Source organism: Neofelis nebulosa, chromosome 11 (assembly GCF_028018385.1).
Source record: "Neofelis nebulosa isolate mNeoNeb1 chromosome 11, mNeoNeb1.pri, whole genome shotgun sequence".
NCBI classification, from domain to species: domain Eukaryota; kingdom Metazoa; phylum Chordata; class Mammalia; order Carnivora; family Felidae; genus Neofelis; species Neofelis nebulosa.
In genome coordinates this window covers 54,224,836-54,251,047 of record NC_080792.1, presented here as the reverse complement: position 1 = coordinate 54,251,047, position 26,212 = coordinate 54,224,836, and the positions used below count along the sequence as shown (strand labels likewise).

General features: G+C 42.9%; 1 protein-coding gene and 1 long non-coding RNA gene across 23 annotated transcripts in view; one reads left to right on the top strand and one right to left on the bottom strand.

The window, feature by feature from the left end:
* DLGAP1 (DLG associated protein 1) overlaps nt 1–26,212 on the top strand; it is a 908,014-nt gene that overhangs the window by 769,926 nt on the left and 111,876 nt on the right. For 12 of the 22 annotated variants that reach the window (XM_058692592.1, XM_058692590.1, XM_058692589.1 and 9 more), the window contains one exon: nt 16,643–16,672. The exons of the other annotated variants lie outside the window; for them this stretch is intronic. In XM_058692592.1, coding sequence (XP_058548575.1) covers nt 16,643–16,672 — 30 coding nt within the window. The remainder of the gene's footprint in view (nt 1–16,642; nt 16,673–26,212) is intronic. 22 annotated transcript variants of the gene reach the window in all.
* Nucleotides 15,316–20,476, bottom strand: LOC131490347 (uncharacterized). The gene is made up of 3 exons (XR_009251050.1): nt 19,148–20,476; nt 17,454–18,379; nt 15,316–17,310 (listed from the first exon to the last, which is right to left on the bottom strand). It is a non-coding gene; the product is annotated as an uncharacterized LOC131490347 (long non-coding RNA).

Here is a 26,212-nt window from a genome sequence, read left to right as displayed (position 1 = left end):
ACAGTCATCCTCCTCTTCATCATGATTCAGATACGAACAACAGTTACTACAATAGTATTTTACTAGAATTGCTATTTATGAGTATCCTATCAACAGGGATTTTCTATCAATTAGCACCTCTAAAGAACAATAGTATACGACAACCAATGGGAACGGTGCTCTAAGGGAATACATAGGTCTTAAGTGCAACAGAAATGTAAATAATTAAAATACCGTGTACTAAAGCCCATAACAAAGACATACGGAACGTTAAAGGAATGCAATAGAGTAATAGATTTGTGCCTAAAGAGGATTGGGAAGGCTTCGCTGTGAAAGGCAGTGAGTTGATGCCAGAAAGTGACAAGAAATTGTTCACATGGAAAACATGGAAAAGGGTTTCCAGGCAAGAAGGTAACACATGCAGAGGAGTGGGTGCACAGAAGTATGTGATGTGTGAAGAAAAGAGTGAAGCCAAAGAATAGGGTACATTCGTGATGGAAGAAGAGGTTGGATCTATACCACAATGGGCCTTGAACTTGATCCTTTGGACAGCAGAGCCCTGTTAACTGTTTCTAGGTTAGGAAGTCACACTTGTGGAGAATGAGTTAAAGAGGAAAAAGACTGTGAAGACAGAAAGACCAGTTGGAATACAAAAGAAAGAGGCCAGACAAGAGGACAGAAGGACTTGCCCAGCATGGTACTGGGGGTAAGAGTGGAGAATGGGTGTGAGAACCCACCAGGGAGATAGTGAGGAAATAGGAAGGATAGGAAAAGGCGTGGGCTTGGAGTAAGTTCTTCCCGGCTTGTCTGCGTTTAACCTGTCCGAAGTAGGAAACGTGCTTGCCACACTACCCAAAAGCAGCTGAAATTGAGCCAAGAATGGGAGACAACACAATGACATCGGAAAGAAGACAGAATAAGAACTAGAACTTAGTGGCGAGTGGTCTCCAAAACGCTTCTCTTAAAGCACTCCCTAGTTGTCCTTAACTTTTAAGGAAGAGAAATGAAGAAGAAGACAAAATGTCAAATTCATTCTAGTGATTCTAGTGTGTGTGTTTCTCCAATCAGCAATTGAGTGACTACTAAATAGTGGTGACCATGTTTCCCATTTAAAAAAATCTTTTGGGGCACCTGGGTGGCTCAGTCAGTTAAGCATCTGACTCTTAATTTCGGTTCAGGTCATGATCCCACAGTTGTTAGATGGAGCCTCACATCAGGCTCAGTGCTAACAGCACTAAACCTGTTTGCGATTCTCTCTCTCCCTCTCTCTTTCTGCCTCTCCCTGGCTTGCTCACGCACTCACACGTGCCCTCTCTCTCTCTCTCTCAAAAATAAATAAATAAACATTTAAGAAAAAAATCTTTTGAAAAAAACCTGGAACTTTCAAAGGGAAAAAAACCCAGGATGTTAACTTCCCACAGCTCCTTTCTGAATATCACTGTTCTCTTTTTAATAATGCTTTTATTTTTCCTGAACAAAAATATATCTCATTGTAGAAAATTCTGAAGAAAAAAAAACCCATGAAATCCGTAAGTAACATGAATTATGCAGGACCTGGGGGCAATTGGAAGGATTTGGCTTCTACTCCAAATGAAATAGGAGCCACTTTCTGGGATTTGGCCAATGGATTACATAGTCTTGGTTTTTAAAGAATTATTCATGTTGGGGTGCCTGGGGGACTCACTTGGTTGAGCACCTGACACTCGATTTTGGCACAGGTCACGGTCTTGGGGTTCATGGATTCAAGCCCCACGCCAGGCTCTGCGCTAGCAGCATGGGACCTGCTTGGGATTCTCTGCCTTCCTCCCTCGCTCTGCTCTGTCCTCTCTCTCTCAAAAATAAATAAGTAAACTTAAAAAAAAAAAAAAAAAAGAGGGGCGCCTGGGTGGCTCAGTCGGTTAAGCATCTGACTTCGGCTCAGGTCACGATCTCGCGGTCCGTGAGTTCGAGCCCCGCGTCGGGCTCTGTGCTGACAGCTCAGAGCCTGGAGCCTGTTTCAGATGCTGTGTCTCCCTCTCTCTCTCTGACCCTCCCCCATTCATGCTCTGTCTCTCTCTGTCTCAAAAATAAATAAACGTTAAAAAAAAATTAAAAAAAAAAAGAATTATTCATGTTGCTCTGTTGGAATTCGACTATATGAAGACAAGGGTAAAATTATCTGATTATTTGTTTAAAATAGGTTTTTGAAAATGGAAAGTAGAATTACTTCAAGACAGTATTTGTTTAGAATTTCTTACAGATTATACTCCCATCAGTGGTGTATGAGTGTGGGGGGGGGGAGAAAATAATTGTTTCGAAAGTTAGTTCCTGGGAAGGTCAAGTTCAGCATCTGTTTTCTACCTTTATGAAAATAACTGGCTCTGTCTCAGACTTAAATAATCGACTTCCAAAACATGGTTATCATCTCTGCTCAAGTGCAGCCATGTAGCAGGAAATCATGAATTGCCAGTTTAAGAGTGAATAGAATTAGAATCCCTTTCCTTATTTAGCAAGGCACGTATTGAGCACCTACTGTATGCTAAGCATCGGCACTGGCCCCTGAGGACATAGCAGCAACACTGACCCAGGCTCTTCCCTGACTTCCAGGAACAGAGAACAAAGACTTTTTTTTTTTTTTTAACACTTCGGTACAAGTGCTATAAAGAGAAATAAGAGTGTTGGGATCCCAGGGAAACTGTGAAATACGTGGGCAGAGAAAATTCACTGCCCTTTCCTCAAGAAAATCTTTCTTTAATTCCTGGTGAGGGAATGGCAAAGTACAAAGGCCAGAGGGAGGAATGAAAAGGAAAAGTTAATGGAAAGAAGTGACTGTAGCTGCAACACAGCGATTGGCAGAGGAGGAGAGAGGAAAAGGGTGTGGGAATGGCTAAGATAAAACAAGCAGTAATGAGGGTCCAGGTAACCCAGAATGTTGTATGCCATCTGAAGGATTTTGAAAGTTTTGCAATAGAAGGCAATAGAAGAATGGTTTCAACTTTAGGTCAAGCAGCTTAACCAATTCAAATGCTCTTTTTTGTTTCTTTCTTTAAGAAACATTGACATATAACATTATATTAGTTTCAGGTATACAACATAATGATTCAGTATTTGTATATATCGCAAAATGATCGCCATGATAAGTCTAGTTAACATTTGTCACCATACAAAGATATTCTTACTATGGTAAACTAAAATACAGCTAATAGATGGAATTTGATTTCAATGTGCTTAGTAATGGGAACATTAATGCAGATGATTTATCAACCAGATATCAACCATTTCGCTTAACTGACAGCTGTCAAGTACTAATTTCAGGATATGGTTAATACAAGCATGAACAATCAGAATTGTTGTTTACATTCGGAGACGTTGAAATAGAAATTACTTAGAAATTTCTCAAAGACATGGCACAACACCTTGCTTGATTGCATCTATAATATAACCTTGCATTTTTGCTTTAGGCTTAAAGAAAGACAATCAACAGTTTTGAAAATCATTTTCCAAATGAAAACGAAAACCTCTGGGATGAATTTGTTTCTGTAGGGTGGGTATTGCACTCACGTAAAGATTTAGCTGACAACTAACAAAAAAGAATTTGGGGAAAAAATGAGAGAAACAGCTGTCCAGGAAGGTATCGGTTGCCAGGATTTTTTGGAATGTTCTGGAATTCCCAGGAGGCCTGAGTGTGCTTTGCCAGCTTCATTTAGCTCATTGACGATTGTATGCCTTTTGAAAATCACATTAGAGGGCCCAATTTTCTAAGTCTCCTCTCCTCTTGAAAAAGAATATATATTTCCTAGCTACCACAGGATGCGTAATTTTGTACCATTGTTAGTGGTTATTACCACCATTTATCTTTCTAGTCGTCCACTTGTTCCATATTGTGTATGTATAAATATGCTTTGCACGCATTTAAAAATGCTATTCCTTCAAAAGGCAGAAGTTAGTTAAAATGATCTCACTCTGCTGATCTTATTCCAACAATAAAAAGGTTTAGCTTTCTTAACAGTATTTATGCTTTTACATCATCACGTATATATAAGATTAGAGAGATGCAGTGGGAAATAAAGTATTTATACAATTTCATTTTGTCTTAAAGATTGGGATTATACAAGATAGCGAATATTTTTATTTAACAAACTCTTGCTTGTATTTTTGTCAGCTGTTGTTCAAAGATATGAACACATCAGATATTACATGGGGCATTCTGCTTCTGATTTATGATGGACTTAAATTTGCCACAACACCTCACACGGAAGATATTCTGTTAGAAGGTTCCAAGCTAGTTCTGATGACCTGAGTAGAGATTTAGCATAGTGGAGTCCAATATTTAGCCAAAGCCATACAGGGATGTGTTAGGGAGAAAGAACTTTTCCCCTACCCTCTTGTGTTTCTTTCTTGGGGGCCTGCCAATTAAATTTACAAATGACAGATTAGCAAGAGAAAAGATAGATTCTTATTTACGTACATATAAGAAAAATATGACTGAGGAGTCAGAATTTGAGGCTTATGTACCTTCTTAATAGGGGGATGGGAGAGAGAAGCACTTACAAATAACTTTTAAGAAAGATAAATGGGCCCTTAGGAGACTAGGTGAGGCATGTGATATTTCTATGATACTGTCTGCTTAAATGTGGTGACATTTCTCCTCTCTAGTGACAGTAGTCAATTTTCTTTGGTTGCAGAAACTCCTGGGAAATGGATTTATGACAACTGAGTTTTTTGGGGAGTCCCTGCTTTTAGGCAGATAAGGGAGTTTGGGGGTTAGGGAGCAGAATAGCCTATTCTCAAATGCTGTCAGCTCAAAATAATTTTATGTCACTTTCTAGCATTCTGGACACCTTCAAAAGGAACTAGGACCAAAGAAGACTGCCCTTGATCCCCCACTGCTAGTGGCCGTTTGGGCTAGCTCAGGCTAGCCCTGAGTGTGAAGCTCTCTACTAGAATAGGACAAGGAGGGACCCTTACAGTAGGTCCCAGCATATGCTCAGAGGTCCAGTGATGTTGATCTGAAAGTATCCGAGATATACTGAATTCCAGGTTTGCACTGAGGCCAGCCTCAGAGATGAGACCAGCCCTGGAGAAGCCCTACTACCTAGAACACTCCTTTGTATATGGGGGTTTTAATAATGTCTCATAGAATGGACTTGACTAGAAGCCTGGCTTTTTCAACAGTACAGAATCTTTTCATCTCCCCTCATCTACCATAGTGGGAAACTCATATGGTTCTCCTCATCAATAAACACACATTTACCAGGTACCAGACAGTATAAACCATCAATGGCATCCTCATTTTGACCGTTGAGCAAACTAAGAAAAGTTTAGTAACGCTTCCGAGGTCAAAAGATATAGTTGATATTTGTACCTATTCAATTTGACTCCAAACTTCAAGCTCTTAACAGCTCTCCTGTTCTAACCTTCTTCCTTGAACTGTTTTATTTTAACTGAACAAAAGTATAACACACTGCTTTAAGAAGCTTTTATTTAGGGGTGCTCGGGTGGTGCAGTCAGTTAGACATCTGACTCTTGATTTTGGCTCAAGTCATTATCTCACAGTCATGGAAACAAGCCCTCCATCGGGCTCCATATTGAGTGTGGACCCTGCCTAATATTCTCTCCTTCTCCCTCTGCCCCTCCCTTCTCACCCATACTCTCTCTCTGTCTCAAAGAAGAAGAAGAAGCTTTTATTTATAGTATTAATGTGACAATATTATAACCTAAAAAGCAGTCTTGCTAATAATATCAACCTTCTGACCCATCCTAATGCAATAGATCCTTCAGATCTGGTCATTTCTTCTGCCATGAGATAATATCTAAAGCAGAATAACACTTATACATTATATATAGGTGAGTCTGACACCTGACTCAGTTTCAGTTCCTTTATAGTTTGCCTCTCAATACACATAACCTGCCCCAGACCCCAGTGTTTCCTGCTTATTGTCACTCAGCTCAGTGTTGGTGGCTTCAGCCAACATGCCACAGTATCCTCAATAACCTCGGTCAGAAGCTTTACACTTATTCCTAAAAACATCTGCCCCAAAGAAATTTGTAAGTGTAGTGATAACGAATATACTCAAGATGTGTCTAGAGTAAAGTTTCATTTGGGGAAGAAATGGAAGTTAAAGTTTGAATAGTTTTTATAGATTTCTAGATTATTAGAACTAGATATATTCTAGTTCTAGATTATTCTAACTCCCCTCCCCCATAGCTGGACATGGTGCCTGCATAGTTTCAGGCGCTTAACAACACTCAGCATCCCACCCCCAAGGGTCATGTTCTCCAGCCTTCAGTTTTGTTACCATAGTGACTTTCAGTTGCTATTGATTAGGAACTTTTTGTGAACAGCCTCGATATATGCAACCAACGAACCACACACTTTTACTGGATGCATTCTATCTGCCAGGCTCCATGCTAGTCATAGTGGATACAAAGTCAAGTATAATTCTTACTTTCAAGTTTCCATCAGAGAGAGTAGCATGAAGGCAGAGACACATGACAATTCAGGTGTGTATCGTATGTCAAAGAGAATTCAGGAAAGATTTTATAGCACAGGAAATATTTGAGCTAGTTCTGAAAAATGGGTAGGTGCTGAGCAGCCATTCACATGACCATTTGTATACTAAAAAATTGGCAGATGAGTATTTGATCAATTTCTTTTAAGAGCTACTGAAAATCTCGGGAGATGCCACCGAGGGTGGAGAAGGAAAGAGTCTAAATTTCAAATTTCCATCCCATGTCTTTTCAAAGCATCTCTACTTTTGAGGGTGAAAACTGTGTTCTCTGATCCCAGCTAAGACAGAAAGCTGCATCCTTCCATAGCTGGACTGGCATTCTTTGGGCTTCTAATGTAACGGCGTAACAATGACATGCAAACGCCAGGGGGCAATGCAGTTTCACCAAAAAATCCTAGGGATCGGTCCAGGTTTCGTTTCGACTAAGAAATTGACAGCATCCTGCTGCAAAGGTGAAATCCTTAATAAAAAGAATTCTTCTAAGAAAAAAAAGTTATAAATCCTCTCTTTAAAAGCTTTCCAAATTGCTATCGTCTTTCAGCATTTGTGCACAGCTGAACGTTTTGCAGTATTATTTGCAAACGAATTACTTTTCATTTTCTTCTCAGCCTGATCTTTCCAGTCCTCTGGCTAAGAAACAGTTACTCTGACCAACCCCTTGCTAGCCTGAATCACGTTGTTGGGACTCTGTGTTTGGTCCTCTGCCCAACCGTGGGCTCTCCTCCCTCTGTGCCCATTCAGCACATACAGCTGCCCCTTTGGCTGGCGCTGCGGCTCCCTTTAAGGTAATTCCAGTCCGGGCCTGTGTTTTGTTTCCAGCTCAGCAGCCGCCAGGTGTCTGCCCTCCCTTAACCCCCAAGGATGAGAGATCAAAGGTGTGCCTACATCTGCCTCCTGACCAGCTCTTTAATCTGTTACACGTTCAAAAGGGACAAGTGCAGTATTATGTATGCACTTAGGGAGAGAGGACAAATCAGAGAAATGGAAACAGGCAGTCCCAGAGCGTGTGACCTCGCCAAAGTGATGTGGAACATGTCTGTCTGCATTGTAGCCCTGCCATGTGGGGAGTGTCTTCTTTTAAAAAGACCAAGAATATTATGGGCAAATAGAGATCCTCCTTTCTCCCACAGGAGCCCTACTAAACCCATTTAACGACCGTACACAAACCCATTCGGAGACTAGCATTAAGAGAAATACAGCAAGGTAAAGGAAAATACTTTTTAAATTATGACATGAAATTCTAAGGACATTTATAGCAACTTGGGCGTATTTCACTTACAGCAAAAAATGACAGACTGGAGACTTCAAGAAATGGAACCAGAAAATTTTAAGAAAGACTATTTCCAACGGATTTATTTTCCACATCCACAGGACTAAATAAGTGGGGAAACGTATGTTTTAAAACAGCAGAACGCAGAGTCAGTATTAAGAAGACAATTCCGGGAGCGCCGGTTATGGAACGGGACGCAATCTTTCCTACACATGCGCACTCACGCACGCACCCATTCCTTGGCCCACAGTTTCGGTTGAAGGGGTAGGGTAGGAAAGAGCTCACAGTCTAGTAAGAATTATTTCTAAACTTACACTTAGAAATGATGGAGATAATTTGAACACCCACAGCTTTCTTTAGAGTCTCAGGAAAGCGCCTTGATTTCCACCAAAGATGTAAATGTTAGCAGGCGCTGATTGGCTTTTTTTGCTCTCTGCACGCCTCTGCCCACACATGCCCAGAAGCAACCTTCGGCTTCCTCCTGTTCTCTGCACAGGGGTTCCAAAAGGAACAGCAGACACTTCAGCTGTACTGAGCTGCCTTCGCAGACAACAGCAAGGCAGTAGTGACCTCATACAGAGTCATACCGCCCTTCCCCAGCTACAGTGGGTTTGAATCAAATTTGTTCACAGTAGGTGAGAGAGAAGAATAGTGGCACAGTTAACAGAAGGGAGTCCTTATCGGCTGCATCAAGTATTTCATTCATCCGCTTAACAAATATTTACTCAACCCCCATTATGTCCAGATACACTGCTGGACTCTGGGAAGTCAGGGATGATCAAAGACACTTGCCTTGTGCTCACAGAATTTACAATCTAGAGGTGGAGCCTGGCATTATTAATGGAATTATCTCAGAGATAATTGCTCTGAAAGAAAGGCACACTGATCTTGTGGGAGCATCTACTGTAACAATAGAGCTAATCTAGATGGTCGGGGAGAACTTCTCTGAGAAAATCCTCCTAAGCCAAGAGCTGAAAGATCAAGAAGGAGGAGGGGGGACACATGGTAATATTCAGAGCACTGCAAACGTTGTGTGGCTGGAGAATAGAGGCCTCAGGGACATGATACAAGATGAGGTCAGAGAAGTGAGGCACAGGTACCTGGTTCAGTCGCTACGTAACATATTACCTCAATACATAGCATAGTAGCTTGAAAACAACCGCTTTATTATACCCAAGATCTTATGAGCCAAGAATTTAGATAGGGTTCCACATTCAGCGGGGGGTTGGGCTGGTCTAGGGGGTCGAGGATGGCACTATTCACATGCCTGGCACCTTGATTTCAGTGGCTGGAAATGTGGGCTCAGGTGAGAATGTTGAACGAAACACCTGTAGGGGGCACCTTCAGCATTGTGGCTTCAAGGCTTCTTACATGGCAGCTGAGGGCTCCCAGGGATAGTGTCCAATGATAGGAAGTCTTAAGACCTGGGCCCAGGTACAAGCAGAGCATCCCTTCCACCATATTCTATTGGTTGGAGCAGTCACAGAGCCCCGCAGATGAAAGAAAATGACAGAGATGTCACTTCTCAATCGGAACAGTTTCAAATCATTTGTGGCCATCTTTAGTTAGCCACACTTCATCCTCTGGATGACACTAGACTCTTCTGTGAGGGCAAAATATACTTCTTCTAAAGTTCTCTAGAAATCTCATCTCATTATGGCATGAAGTTCAAGTGTGAGGTCCAGGTTCTTACAGCCTAAATAAGGTTCAGGTGTTGCTGAGGATCCTTTGATCCAGTTCTATATATCGTTTTTCTCAATATCAAGACTTGAGAACTAAAATAGAAGGGTATCTCCACACACAACCAGCATATACTGATGATGCAGAGAGGAGACAAATGGAATGCGCGCTCTCGTTCAGGAGTGGAGGAAGGAGGGGGCATGGAGCAATCACTGGTCCATAGCAGTTCTGAAATCCACATCTTGCCGGTTCCCGGATGGGGGAGCCCCGTCCTGTTCCCTAGGGACGACTCTCTGTCCTGTTTCCTCCTTCCAGACTCTTGGCTTATCTACCTTCTGACTTATCTACCCTATTTCCATAAGGCCTTAGCCAACTCAGGCTGCAGTAACAAAATACCACAGACTGGGTGGCACAAACAACAGATGTTATTTCTGCAGGCTCAGAAGTCTGAGATCGGGTGCCAGTATTGTCAGATTCGGTGAGAACTTTCTTCCTATCCTGAAGATGGCATCCCAAAAGCCGCCTCTCCCAATACCATCACACTGGGGATTAGTTAGGACTTCAACATAGGATGCTGGGGCAAGGGGCAGGGGTAGGAGACAAGATTCAGTCTCTAGCACATAAGATGTCATTTGCAACTGATTGATTTTCTCAGCCTATTCCCTGCCTGTAGAAGTTTGGGGGCTTTAACGATTCTCACTTTGAACTACCTCTGCCCATTTTTGTCCAAGCTGATAATGATACTAATACATTTCTCTTGAAATCTTTGTGGGCTTCCTATGAATCTTATTAGACTTATTAGACCTATTAGATAAAACACATCCACAATTTTTCTCAAGACAGACCCTTCTCTGGCCTGGGCGCGAAGTCAGGGTGTCATGGGACCACACTCAGGGTATTTAGAAGCCCTTTTGTCTCGTTATGAGATTTTGAGACACATACTTATATTGTTCTAAAGTCATTTAAAAAAGGGTCTTACAGCTACATCCCTGTGATCATCCTCATCCTCAGTCAATTTCTTACTTTGGGAGACTTTTGCCTTTGAAAAGGCTAGCAGTGTGAAACCCTGTTATCTTTTCTTAAAAACCAACAAGTACGAGCTCTGTATTTACTCTAAATTTTGCTTGAAAACTGAACAGTCCTTTTTTTATTTTTTATTTTTTTATTTAAAAATATTTTTTTTTCAACGTTTATTTATTTGTGGGACAGAGAGAGACAGAGCATGAACGGGGGAGGGACAGAGAGAGAGGGAGACACAGAATCAGAAACAGGCTCCAGGCTCTGAGCCATCAGCCCAGAGCCTGACGCGGGGCTCGAACTCACGGACCGCGAGATCGTGACCTGGCTGAAGTCGGACGCTTAACCGACTGCGCCACCCAGGCGCCCCCAGTCCTTTTTTTTATTAACACACCTTTATCTGTACTTTATCATATGCAACTGTTTAAAAAATCTAACTGGCACTCTACACGTTCTTCCTGGAAATCTTACTAAAACTCTACACATTCATTAGGTATGTTTTCTATTTTTCATATTACTACAGGTCATAATGCCACCAAACTTTCCGCCACTGCATCAGATGACTTGCCTTTCCTTCTAGAGACCAGGGACAGCCTTTTCTCTCTCCTCCCAGCCTCCACCAACAGTTTCCCCAGGGCTTTCCAGCTCCTTCCCTCAGCTTATGTCATTTGCCAGAATATGCACCTGTGGCCTCTCTCTCATTGCAGTCTCAGGACTCGTCACCTGGTGTCTCAGGGTTCTCAGAGGGAGTGACCAAGAGACAGGAAGAGGCTGCCAGGTTCATAAAGCCTGGACACAGACATTGAGAGAGCATCATTTCTGCTTTGTTCTAAAGGTCAAAGCCATCATGGAGTTTTCCTAGATTCAAGAAGGAGCAGATTCATCTTTCGGTGGGAGGTGAATAGAAGAATTTGTGGGCATTTTAATTCTGCCATGGATGGTGTCATGAAGGGCCGTGCAAGTCCTGTTAAGGCTTATGATCTTTATCTTCAGAAAAGCCGGGGCACCTGGGTGGCCCCGTCGGTCAAGCGTCTCATTGTGACTCAAGTCATGATCTCACGATTTGTGAGATTTAGCCCCACATCAGGCTCTGCAGTAACAGTGCAGAGCCTGCTTGGGATTCTCTCTCTCTCCCTCTCTCTCTGCCCCTCCCCAATTTGTGCTTTCTCTCTCTCTCTCAAAATCAATAAATAAACTTAAAAAAAAAAAAAAGAATGAAAAGCCATTTATGAATTTTAAAGGGCTAGGAATATGACCTCATTGGACTTGCCTTTTAAAAAGACTGCTCCTCACGATCTCGCGGTCCGTGAGTTCGAGCCCCGCGTCAGGCTCTGGGCTGATGGCTCAGAGCCTGGAGCCTGTTTCCGATTCTGTGTCTCCCTCTCTCTCTGCCCCTCCCCCGTTCATGCTCTGTCTCTCTCTGTCCCAAAAATAAATTAAAAACGTTGAAAAAAAAATTTTTTAAAAGACTGCTCCTGCTGCAGTATGAGAATGCATTGGAAGGAGGACATTAAAAACTGAATGGTCCTTTCTTAGTTTTTCTTTCTCTATCCATATCATATCATACAGGTTCGTGTGAGCACTCCTGGATGACTGGGCCTAATGTGAGGACAGTACAGATAAGAGAACTTCAGATTCCTGAGATATTTAGATATAAAATCAATTAGCTGATATTTCTTGAAGTCCATTTATAGCATAACCCTGTCTCCAACTAGTTGATAAAATTACTTCTTGGGGATCTTTTTTAACAGTATAATCTTGAAACCTAAATATCACTGTAATTTTTGTATATTCACTCTACACATCAATGTTCACTACCCTCCATGAAGACCAGCCTCTGAGTAGAAATAGAGTGGTCAATATAATGAAATCTCAGGATTCTGCTCAACGATATCCACGATTAAGACAAAATGTTTAAATTACATTTGCAAAGATCGATAAAATTCTTTAAAAAAAAAAAAAAAAAGAAAGAAAAACATTCGGGGCGCCTCAGTGGCTCAGTCGGTTAAGCATCCGACTTCGGCCCAGGTCATGATCTCGCGGTTTGTGAGTTCGAGCCCCGCGTCGGGCTCTGTGCTGACAGCTCGGGGTCTGCAGCCTGCTTCTGATTCTATGTCTCCCTCTCTCTCTGCCCCTCCCCAGTCCATGTTCGCACTCTGTCTCTGTCAAAAATAAACTTAAAAAACAAAAACGTAAAAAAAAAAACTTTCTTTTTTTTTAGTTTTTTATTTATTTTTGGGGGGCGGGGGGGACAGAGAGAGAATCCCAAGCCGGCTTGGCACTGGCAGCTCGGAGCGTGACGTGAAACTCGAATTCACAAACCATGAGATCATGACCTGAGCTGAAACCAAGAGTCAGATGCTGACCCCACCGAGCCACCCAGGTGCCCCTAAAATTCTCTTTTTAGGATGTCTGGAAACACCTGGGAATGATCACTTACTCATTAGGTAAATATTCATCGAGTATTTGCTCTATGCCAGGCACTATTCTAGTCAAGAGAGTTACTGGAACAAGCGAAACAAAGCAGGTCCCTGCTCTCTCATTCTGTTTACATCTTTATGAGGAAGACAGATACAAACAAGGAACCGAGTGATGAATCAATGACATGATTCCAAGCAGTTATGGATTTATAACTACTATCTATGAATTTATAACTACTATAAAAATAAATAAATAGGAGAGAGATGGTCTACAGAGTTATTACTGGGTCTGCTCTAAATGCAATAAGCAAGGAAGGGTTGTCTGAGGAAGCGACGTGTGAAGTAATATCTGAGTGACGAGAAAGCACTGGGTGTAGGAAGATCTAGCAGGTCAGGGGCAAGCACTTGAACCAGAGGGAGCATTAGGAGCACTAGCAGGGGCAGAAAGGAATTAGCAGTGCAGGGCACAGGAAGAAGACAAATGTGGCTAAAGCATCTCAGATCAGGGAGAAAGTCAGGTGAGATTAAGTAGAAGAAGTAACAAAATAAGCAGGAATATATGACATAAGGCCTTGTCAGTTGGAGGTAAGAACTGTATTACTATTTCAACAACAATGAGATGTCACTGGAAGATTCTAGTGAGTCCTAGTCATTCATACTTGAGCATGGATTATCTTAACTTGACTCTCCTAAGAATTATTATAGATCGTCTGAAATTAATAATTTGGTGAGAGTGGTAGGAAAGAGGGTGGAATGGCTTTGGAGTTGGAGACTGGTGGCAGGAAACACACCCGGTTGGTGATTTGCCCTGACTTGCAGGAAGGCAATAGACAAGGTCTGCACAAATCAACCACGAGATTAGGAATTTTGCAGTACTAATAACATCGAGTGGAGGGAAGAACAGTTAGCTTTCTTTTCCTTTTTGTCTCTTTTTTTTAAATTTTATTTTCAAACATTTCTGCAGATGATGAAACATTAAAGGGGAGGGGGTGGGGAGAAGTAAGATCCATTGTGTGTATATATGCATATATGTATGTGTTACGGCTTACCCTAAATTCCAGGCAATGTCAATGTCAGCCAATCACCAGATAATGTCTATCGTGTGTCCTGGGAGTCAACAGTGCTACATGTAGCTTCTCAGCATCAACATCAATCGTTTTTTAAATATTCAAAATGTTTTTAATATAGTAGTTTAAAATAAAATATAGTTTCCCTTTACTCTACAATTCTTGTATAGTATTAATATTAGCTGTCTAATTAGACTTAGCTAATTCTGTATTTTCACTGCAACATTGTTACTTTGCAACTACAAAAGCCTATCCTACTATAGGAAAAAGCCTGATTTGGAGGTTAAAAAAAAAAACATAAGAGAAGTGTATATGGAATTGATGAATCACTAATGTTTTTATTAAAATAATGTTCATAATTAGAGTTTTAAAATCAGACTGTTACTAGTTTTTTAGCTTACCTTTTTCCCCTTATTCAATAAATGTACTACTGGGCTCTGGTCCAACAACAACCACAAATCCCATAAGAATCTGTTTAGATTTTCTTGCTTTACCTGTGTAAAGCTGATCAGAGCACCCTGATTAGAGCACACCGTTGTCTTTTTGTTTAAATGGCAGGTGCTGACACCATGGTTATACACAAAAATAAATATGGCTGAAAAACAATCAATATCATGACCTGGTTTCCTATATAAGAATTCGACAGTTTAAAAAAAGACAGGATCGTTGTTTAATAAGCCAGTGACTCATACCTCTTGGCATAAATGGACTGGGCACGTCCATTTAGGTTATGTTCGTAGATGATTGTCAGCGACTGTTATTTCCAAGGTGATCTATGTATAGCATATTTTTACGTGTGACGGTTTTAAGAGGCTTTGAAGTTACTGGAAAAATAATAGCAAATGCTAAGCTTACTTACGTTTGTCTCATTCAGTTAAATTATAACCCCTTTTGTGAATAGCTCGGAAAGCATTCTGAAGATCAGGATTTTTCTTCTCTGGGCCTGAGTGGAAAGAAACATCAGTCATGACAACGTTATGCTAGACCTGATTCATACCAGCTTGCAGGAGCGAATTATTATAATTTGGGACATGATGTGAGCCCATGATTAAGCACGGCCATTATTATAAATTAAGTGATATAAGCTTATAATTAAATAAATTATATTAAAAACAAAGGTAATAAATACTTAAAACTCTTACCTTCCTCATCATTTGACTATGGTCTACTATGCACACTCTACAACTACAGCGCTCGCATGGTAAAAATACTACATAATGGTATTGCTGCTTGCCCACCCCTTTTCACCTCCACATTTGCTGACATCAGGCTTGTAGCCTGAAATAGGCCAGGGTGGAAGTAATTACGTGGTGTTGAAGTTGAAAGAGTTTTAATGAAAACAACGTCTATGGAGGTGTGAAAAATAGTCGAAGAGTAGACCACACAGGAGGTGTAATGATAATACATTTATTAGGGAAAGAGGGGGTTGGGATGACATTCAATGCATGATTGCAATTGCAATGATTTGCAACTGTGCAAATCACAGTTGACTTGCTGGCTATGAATACAAGAGTTTGACCAAAATCAACAAAAGCATTCCGCGAAAATCAAGTGGCTGTAAGGAATGTGCAGTAAAGAGCACCGTGGATTTTATTATTATTTGTAGGTTGTGTATCACACATCATGTCTATCAGTAAAAACCGTAATAAACATACATACATTTATATGCATACTTTTCGCCCTGGAGAGTCCCTCGTTAAACATTGACCAGACGCTCCTGGTTCTGCGGGAAAGATGAAATTGGATAGGTAACTTAAAAGCAGCTTTTTCAGAAAGTTGTAATGGAGAGCAAGTTTGTCTCTTTGTTAACCTAATCTGTTGAAATCGGTGCGTGTTCACACTCATCCTGATTTGGCTTACCGACTTTGAAAGGGTTTTGTTTCCATTTTTAATTTGAAACTCCTCTGGTTGGAAAGAGAACCAGAATGCCAACCACATGAAACTGTAAATAGACATTTTTGCTCAGCCTCAAGTATCATGGCCATCCCATAGGGTTTGGGGAATATTATTTATTTATAACTATGACCCACCAAAAAACAACGATCGTTTGATCAAATCATTGCACCCAGTCTAGTTGATCTCAGTTGAGTATTTTCATCCTTAAATGCATCAAAAAGGGACATGAGTGTCCAGTCAGGAGTAAGGTCTCCTTGGTTCATGAGCAATCTGACACACTCAGAAGGCCGGTTCACTGACCTGCAGGGAGCTGGAACACTGACCACATCTGAACAGTAAATGGCCTTTGGCCCAACCACCTCAGAGAAGGAAGTTGCCAGATCACACCATGGCTTTTAATCACCTTCTGTGTATCTCAACAGATACCCTGTCCCAACATGTATCAAATGATCTCTATACATAGCATTAAATAGAAAGTACTACACACCGGTGTCCTGCTGGATGAAGTTTTATCGATTCATTATCCAGCGTGACTTCCATACAGAAATAGTCATTCACACAGACTTGGCCTTTGTTTTGGCCAAAAACACGTCAGATCCCTTCTTTAGTGAAAAACTCCCCCAAACGGTTTCAGCGGAGGAAGCGAAGACACCATCAGGTCTAATCGAGGACTGAAAACGACCTTGTTTTCAAAGTTGTTACTTGTTCAGTTAAACTCTCAACATGCCGGCAAAAACTCTAGGTCTGAAGCATGTGTGTGTGTTGAGAAGACTAGGAGATTTGGGTCCATTATATAACTGCCACTTTTTGTTTTTATTCAAGGTGTCATAAAACTGAGTTCTGCAGTTGAAGGTACGTTTTTTACAACCACAAAATCGATACTGTTTTGCTTCAAGGTTGCCTAGCGTGGCTTTGTAGCTAGAAAGCGTCTGTGGCAGTGGTGTTTGGTGCCATGTTCTAATTGCCAGCTATCACCATTCCGTCTGTGTTCTCCTCGTTCTGGTCATTTGATGCCATGAGTCTCTCAGGCCTCCACAAGGGGCATTAACTCTGGCCCCGGAAGGCAGTCTTCTGGAGATCGAACATGTCTGCTTCTACTTCTGATGTGATTGCCTCCGATCCAGGGCTCCCTACAGATCCCCTTGCCCTCCAGCAGCCTTAGTTGAGGCTGAACATGGAGACTTGCCAGGAAGCTTGCCCGCCATTCTCTCCGCAGGGCCTTGTCTAGAGGGTTTTGGTCCTTTATTTACGTCTACCTTGGTCCCAGGTAGCCAGCATGTTTGCCCAAGAAGGATGGGGGCATGGAGTCGTGAAAGCTCCCTGACGAGAACACTACGTGGTTAAGGCATTTACTGGTCTCAGACGCAGGTTCCTCCTGGGCAGTGTGATCCACCAGCCCGGAAGCACTGCCAGGACCCACTTCCTTCAGTGTCATTCGTGCCATCCATATCCGGCAAGTGGCAGTCCCCTTCACACGTGCATCTAGGAAGCTAAGAAGAAAAGGAGAAGGGATTTGAGGAAAGACACGGATTGCTGTGGGAGAGGACAGCAGTGTTTTGCTAACCTCCAAGAACGCTAAAAATACCCCATCTGCTGAAATGATTAGTTATTTCTATAAAATTGATCTCCTTACCCTCATAGAAGCGTGCTGTCCGAAAGTGGCGAATGTGTAATTTGCTCTTCTTGTGAGTTTCTGTGTGTGTGTGTGTGTGTGTGTGTGTGTGTATGTGTGTGTGTGTGTTCTCATTTATCGGGAGTCTGTCAGCCATGCTTCGAAAGCTCCTTCATCCCCACTTAATCAGGGGAGGCTTCTCGGAAGAGGTGGTGGGCTTTCAGGTGAGTCTTCACATTTAAAGGGAAATGTGGCTTGCTGATCGGGCAATGCATGGAGGTGGGAAGTGGAAGAATGCAAGGGGGAAGGATCGGTGAGACCATTGGCGTGATTCCAGCAAAGGGATTAGATGGGCTGGCGTTTGAAGACTGGGAGATGAGGGAGGGGCTCCAGAATGAACCCACAGGACTGGCAAACCCAAAGTGGGGAACTCTGTGCCTCATGAAGTTGCAGTACCATCACATTTTACAGCACAGAGTTGAAAAGGCAATATTTCTGATATTCATGGTGGAAAGCAGGCCACCGCTCTTCCAAAGCGAACCAAGGCCCAGGGGAAAACAGTCACTGGTGCTTCCAGGTGGAGAAGGAGGAGCAAGACGATGTCACCTTCAGGGCCAGGGAAGGCACAGTTCACATTTCCGGCCTCTACGAGGCCAAGCAGGAGTCAAGTTTCTCCGGTGCGCTAACACGGAGTTTTATTGAGAGGCGGTCCAAACCTCTCCCTGCCTAACAAAACACAGGATATGAGGCAACAAAATCAAGCAGGACCCTGGGAACGGCCTTGCTATGGAAACTCTCTGCGGCTAGTGAGCACCGAGTTTCAGTGAATTATCTGTAGAATTCCAGATAACAGCTGGCCCACCCTGGGCCGTTTTGATGTTTTATCAAGGAATGGCTTTGAAGTCAGAGCTTTGCGTGGCCTGCTTGACTTCAGCACAGTGGGCCACCTGCAACAAAAGGATGGAAAAACAAAATAAATGCTTTAAGAAGCGAGGAAATGACAAGAACGTGAGATAACTTAAAACCTCTTGTTCTGCCGGAACTGTTGTTGTGTTCATCATTTTGTTAGTAACTATTGTCACTACTGGGTAGCATGGCCTCTCTGAACGCCCCAAACAGGTTCACGGTCTCCAGGGCATGACGAGAGAGAGGAAAACTAAGGGCGAGAAGCAGCATGACTGCTTGGGACTTTTTCGGCATCCTTACCACTCAGCCTCCTCTGAGCCCCTGGGGCTCCCGGGAAGTACGCTGGGGCAGCTGTGGGTATCAGAGGTCAAGCCCACCGTGACCCGCTGCTTGAGCAACTATCTCTTGGGCAGCTTCTTGGCTGAGGGCTGTGGAAGCTTGAAGGCTTGGGAGCATGCTCTGTTGTAACCGTGTTAGAACATGTGTGCACAGGGGGCTGTCTGGAGGCCAGTGTGTGTGTGTGTGTGTGTGTGTGTGCGCGTGTGTGTGCGTGTGCGCGCACTCAATGCATGCATTCTTGCTGCATCTGGAATGTGAGGTTTTTGACCAGCATGCTCAGTGGAATGTGTGTGAGACACTCTCCGGATTCGAAATCAAACCTCAGATGGTAGTCCTTACAAATGCTTAGCTGATTACTGTACTCGCTCTTTTCCATCTGTGGTATGAACTCAAGGTCGCTTCATATAGTGAATCATGTCAAGGAATATGTAAATCAGCGGAGGGGATCCGCTGCCAGAAATGAAACCTACTTTTTCTTTCAAAATGACTCTGTTTTGGATTATCGTAGAACTCTAACAATAGCATTAATATTTTAGGTAGGTTGTCTTTTCTTTTCTCTTCTTTTCAAGGAAAAACAATTCTCAAAGTGGTCAGAGAAAATCGACAAAGATTCCCCGTGCTACTTCCCACCACGTATTTTTGTCACGCAGTTTTCTTCTTTCCCTTTCTCTGGAACAGAGGTGCCCCCTTCAGCATTTTGCAGCCTCACCTATTTGAACAGGAAAAAACTTTGAAATAGTTGCAAAGTTTTATCGATAACACTGATGAACTCCAGACTCTCATTTTAGACTGATAATCCCAAACTGGGAGAAAATCCGGGTAAGAGAGAAACATCCAGAAGCAAAGTGGGAGAAAGGGGAGATGGGCGGTGGTTGGGTGCCTGGCAAAGGGGGAAAAACTCTTTTGTCCCATGGGAGCAAAACCGTTCTTACCAAGAATTCCATGATAGAATCTTCTAAATATTCCTCTTAAAAGGGATGCTCCCTCTGCAAATTGAGGCAGGGCGAAGGGAGGGAGCAGGGCACATGTTTCCATAAGTGGGGCCAGCACACCAGTCTCATCAAGGAAAAAGGAGAACGCGGGTCACAAAGAGCTGAGTCATGCCTGAGTTAGACCTGCCCTGACTGCTACAAGCAGCAATTTCTTGCAGAGAGGAGGGGTCCAGCCCCAGCCTGAAGCTCCTCATCCAACAGGGGCGGTGTGTTCAGACACGCGGGGAGCATTCAGGCGGGAGGCATCCAGCCTGGAGGGACTGGATGAGACTGCAGAGGCTGATGACAGGCCTTTGTGACTGATAACCAGGCTGTGTTCTGTGATGAGAACTTGCCTCAAAAGCGATTTGTTTATACCGTATGGGTAGGTGACAATCCAAAATACCAAAACGCCATCAACTGCTTTTGAAAGCCCATACGAGGGAATGAAGTTTGACTTTTTTGGAAAATTCCCATGTCTTTAAAAATGGGACCAGATGAGCCTCTGTGCAAAAATCTACCAGACGAGATGATTATCGAGGCCCTCGCCTGCAGTCGCGTCCTGTGTGGGCATGCTGTGGGGCCTCAGTTAGCTTTAGAGGTGAAACTTGTGTTCACAGTAAAACCTCACAGTCTCCATGAACAGCTTCCATTTCATAAACAAAAGTCCCCCCGGGCATGCGGAGCTTTTGTTTTCCTTTTTTCCTCTTGTCACTTCATTTTATTTAGATATGTTTTAAGGCTCTTACTTCTCCATGGTAATGGCCCATGAGCCACAATCCCCTTCAGAGCAGGGGCTTAGGACTTTTGTCATGTTCAAGGTGGTGCTCTCGACCCAGAAAATGGAATGACTCCTCAGGCATAGGGAAAAAATAAGCAAAAGCTTTATTCAATCTTTGTTCCCAGTTTTCACATTCATAATACCTGCAGCTTAATGTCTATATCATAAATCTATAAAAACAAGAGTTGTTCTTCTGATACGAAGCTATGATCCGACTTTACTTACATAAAGTCCTGAAATACTCGATTACTGTGCTTAAGAAAGACTATTTTCCATAATATGACATGCAGTGTGTCTGTCGTAGTCTGTTGGGCTGCTGCAACCAATTATGGTAGATTGGGCGGCTTACACAACAGAGATCTGTTCCTCACCATCGAGGAGGCTGCAAGTCCAAGATCAAGTCACCGGCAGTTTCAGTGTCGGGCGCGGCCCCTCTTCTGGATTGCGGACTGCTGGCTTCTCACTGTGTCCTCACAAGGTAGAGGGTGCAAGGGAGCTCTACCCCACTCATGAAGCTTCTGCCTTCATGTCTCATTCACTTCCCCAAAGCCCCACCTCCTTTTTTTTTCCTTTAAAAAAAATTTTTTAATGTATTGCGAGAGAGAGCAAGCCAGTGCATGGGGGGGGGGGGGGTGGACAGAGAGAGGGGGAGACACAGAAAATCGAAACAGGCTCCGAGCTGCCAGCACAGAGCCCAACGCAGGGCCCAAACCCACAGATGGCGAGATCATGACCTGAGCCGAAGTCGAACACTTAACCTACTTGAGCCTCCCAGGTGCCCCCCAAAAGCCCCACCTCCTAATACCATTACCTTGGGGGATAAGATTTCAGCATGTGAATGGGGGTAGGGGGAGACACAAATATTCAGTCCATAGCAACCCCAAGTGAATTTAACACTTAAAGAAATATTGCAGTGACTCAGTTGGTTAAGTGTCTGACTTCAGCTCAGGTCATGATCTTACAGTTAGTTCTTCATGAGTTGGAGCCCAGCACCCTCTGTCCCCCTCTCTCTCTGCACCTCCCTCTCAAAGTAAATTTTTTAAAAATTAAAGAAAAAGAGAGAGTTATTTCTGCAAAGAAACCCAGTCCTCCCTCTTACAAGGATAACCTGGAAACTGGATCACCCTACTGAGCAAATAAATGTTCTCTTCTCAAATGTATTCTGCAGAGACTTACCAAACTTTGGGGCACATTTTTACTATTCCATAGCAATGTCTCCGGGCGGGATGAGCATTAAGTTGAGAATTTACCAAAGAGCCTCCAAAAACTAGGCTCCTCCTGAAATGGCAAAGCTGACCCAGTGTGACCCAGAAACTGGAAGATGAGTCAAGGCGTGCCTAATTTCCAGTCCTTCTCAGAGTTACCCTTACTTCAGGTAGAGTTAACGTCGAATAACCACTGGCAGAGTTTCAGAGCTCTCTCACATTTATCTTTTTTTAAGTGTTTCTTTTTCCTCTTCTTCCCTTCCCCCTCCTTCCTCCTCTACTCCAGCTGCATTTCTATTTCTGCTCTGTAATAGAAAGCGAATGGGGGACAGGAGAACCTTCAGGCAATAGAAAGCTAACCACTCACTGGACAAGTTTGCCTTGTTGCCCCATAAAATGGAGACCTCTATTTCTCAGGGCAAGGATAAAGACTAAACAATATGATATATGTAAAGGACTTAACACCACGTATGGAATACAGTAGGTACTCAATAAGCTTTTGTTCTCTTCCTTACTCTTCCTCTTTCTCTACAGCCTTCCTCAGGCTTCCTGCAGTGCCCGTCCCCCCACCCCCCCTTCTTCCCAGTGTCGCTAGCAAACAAGTAATTACTTCCACTAGGATTATACTGTAACACGCTGTTGAAAGTTTGATTTGGGGCAAAGCCATAGACAGACAATCAGCATAAACCCTTGCTTTCCCTGAGAGAACTCAGAGAGAAGCTCCTCACATAGGAATAGGGTTCCCGGATGAGCTCACCAGCAGCTGTGACATCTCTGTGGAGGCGGGAACAGATGCCTGAGTGAACAGTGCCAGGAGCCAATCCCAATTGGGGGTGTTCGGGTCAGATGAAACTATCCCCTTACCAGTTCTTCTAGTCTTGGGGGCTGGAAAGACAGGGAAGGTTTTCAGGCTGGTTCGACAAAGTGTTAAAGACTGAGTTCGTCAATATTAATATTTTCTTATGAAGTAGTTTATAAATTCACAGTGCTCCCAAGTGTGCTGTTCGTCAACACTGATCAAGAACATAGTTTTCAAATAAGGAGACCTAAAGGGATTACAGCCACAGCTATCCAGAGAGCAACCTTCTATACATCTTTGACTTTCTGTAGCCAAAAACTAATAAAGTCTCTGCTGAACAAGCAGCCTTGAAAACCTACAACAAATTAACATCACCCAGAAGACGGCTTGCATCCAAAGCACCATGCCCTACCCTTCACCACCCTCCCCAGGGTAGGAAACAGAAATTTATCCAATCAAAGACAAGCTGTAAAGGAAAATCTACCGATTTTAGACACCGATTTCCTCTCTTTCTCTTCTTTTTGTTTTTGAAGAGTGTAAGTTTCAAGGTCTATGTGTTTGTTTTTATTCTTTTTAGCAATCTACTGAAAGTTTTCAGTGTAAACAAAGCGCCTCCTTTAAAAGAATAACTAACCCTATTAAGCTTTGTAAGAAGGCAGCTTTTAGGGATGGTGGTCTAATTAGCAGTCTTTAAAGCCTATTCAGTAGTGACCTCAGAGCCAAGTCTACTAGTTCAATCCCAAATTTAGAAAACAGCTTTTACATTTGAAACCTGAAATTGCAGTATGAACTTACTGTTAATTTGGGAACATACCATAATTTAGACAACTGCTAAAATCAGTTGATGCTTTGGATTAGAGCTTGACCTCAGAAATCACACCCTCATGATTTATCCACCACACCCATTAAAATTAACTGTAAACTCAATTTGACGTTGATCCCATGTACATTTGGTATTTATCTAAGATGTTTACATATCTTAAACGCAGCCACAGCTGCATATACAACAGTTCCGTTGAAGTCACAAAGGCTTTAAGTTGAAAGAACATACATATGACTTTTGTTTGGTTTCACTGACAAAAAAAGCCAAAGCCTTTTTACAATAATATGTCAACGAAATGCAAAAGCAAGTGCCAGTCCCAACACTTTAGGGATCTGAAATGTTCTGGAGAGATGTACGGATATTCAGGTATTTCCCAGTTTTGTTTTGTTTTTAGAAATTCAAATTCTTGGGGCACATGAGTGGCTCTGTTGGTTAAGCTTCTGCCTTCCGCTCAGGTCATGATCTCACAGTTCATGAGTTTGAGCCCTGCCCTGGGCTCTGTGCTGGCATCTCAGAGCCTGGAGCCTGCTTCGGATTCTGTGTCTCCCTCTCTCTCTGTTCCTCCCATACTTGTGTTCTGTCTCTCTCTATATATCTCTCTCAAAAATAAACATTAAAAAAAAAAGATTCAAATTCTTTTCGAGTTTATTTATTAATTTTGAGAGAGACAGAAAGCATGAGCAGAGAAGGGGTAGAGAGAGAAGAGAGAGAGACAGAGGGAAGGAGGGAGGGAGGGAGGGAGGGAGGGAGGGAGGGAGGGAGGGAGAGAGAGAGAGCCAAGCAGTCTCCATGCTGTCAGCACAGAGCCCGATGTGGGGCATGGTGCAGGGCTTGACTCAGGGCTTGATCTCCGGAACCATGAGATCATGACCTGAGCCGAAATCCAGAGTCAGAGGCTTAACTGCCTGAGCCGCCCAGGCACCCCAGGTATTTCCTAGTTTTAAGGAACATGTATGCATAGATGAAAACAGAAAGCTACTGGATACAGCTCGGTGGAGCATAGTGTTTGATGAATATATGCCTGTCAGGAAAGAGTTTTAATTTCCGTTCAAGCCTCTGTATCCCATTGTTGATTTTATAGATCACCTCCTCAAATATAAACTCCTAACAATGAATTTGGAACATGCTCTGTTGGAAGAAAGTACAGAATAGTAACAAAGACATTCCTAGTTGCAAACTCGGCAGCTGTGACTTCTTGGCTGTGTTGTAATCAGAAGCAGGTCACTGTCTCTGAACCACACTTGGCCTCATCTGTAAAATGGGGTGAAAACTCCTTAGCGCTCCAGATGATTAGAGGCTTAAATAAAATGAGATAATGGTGAGTGTTTGGCCTATAGGCACTCAATATATTTTAGGTGTTTATTTATGATGTTTTGTTGTTCTTACTTTTATTACATTGGCTCAAAGCTCCTAGAAGCTGAGGGGCCCCTGGCTGGGTGTGTCCGTGGAGCACCATGCAAGTCTCCATCTCCGGGCTGTGAGTTGGGTATAAAGATAACTTGAAAATAAAAAAATCTTTCAGGGCGCCTGAGTGGCTCAATCCATCAGGCATCGGTCTCTTGACTTCAGCTCAGGTCATGATCTTGTGGTTCGTGGGACTGAGCCCCACGTCAGGCTCTGCACTGACAACACAGAGCCTGCTTGGGGTTCTCTCCCTCCCCCTCTCTCCCTCTCTCTCTCTCTGCCCCTCCCCCGCTCACACTCTCACTCTCTCTAAATAAACTTACAAAAGAAAAGGGAAAAAATCTTTAAAATTAAGAAAATAAACTAACTTCTAGAAGCTGAATTGCCAGGTCAAAGAGCAAAATGCGTATGTATTTGTGCTAGATATTGCCATAGGCCCCTCCACGGGGACAGTGCCTTCTCCACTTGACCAGCAATATATAAAAATATATAAAATGCCTATCTCCTGGGTGTGCTTTTTACATCCTGGACAAATAACTTGACTATTGATAAGACAGGAAGGCAAGTCATAATACAAAGAGCTAACATTTGTTGAGCACTTTATAATCTGTTCATAATCCTAGCAAGCAAAGAGAACACATACATGACCTCATTAAAACTTCACAGTAACTCAGTAGCTCCTTTTATGATCTGCGTTTTTTTTTCCAAAAAATTTTTTTAATGTTTTTTTTTATTTTTGAGAGAGAGAGAGAGACAGAGTGCAAGCAGGGGAGGGGCGGAAAGAAAGGGAGACCCAGAATCAGGAGCAGACTCCAGGCTCTGAGCTGTCAGCACAGAACCCAGTGCCAGGCTTGAACCCATGAACAGCGAGATCATGACCTGAATGAAATCGGACGCTTAACCAACTGAGCCGCCCAGGCACCTCTCGTCTGGTTTTACAAAGGAAGGAACCGAGGCATGGAGAAATTACTAACTCAAAGTCATAGAATTTCAAACCCAGGACTGAGAAATAATCGAACCCTTGAAGTCGTCTGCCACATCACCCTCCTTTTCTGTATGTCTGCATCTCCAGTTAGGCTAACAGTGGTTTTATTTCAGTTTGTTATAAACTGTGCAAGGGATATGGCACACAGTGAAATCTCCTGCTTCCAGGCACAATCTCACCAGATTCGATGAGGGAGCAGCCGGTGACTTTTTGTAAAGAATTACAGTGGAGCACAACTAAGTGAACATAATCTGGAGTGTGTGTCTACCAGTGACAGGCACTGGTTTGGCTGGTCCTATTTAAGAAGGGGATCTAGATGTTCATGGAGACTGTCCCCTGAAAACACTGAACAGAAGGAGCACCATGCCCTGAAGGCGAGTTTTTGAGTTTCATCTCGGTACTTACCCTCTTGCCTTAGGAGGCAAATCACTTCCTTTGTGCTCAGGTGTCCTCATCCTGCACCCATAATCAGGCAATTGAGAAATTTCACAGGCCCAGGATTCAGCCACCTTGTATATTTCAAACATTTTACAATGATCCTCATTCCCATTAATGAGTTTGCTGTAA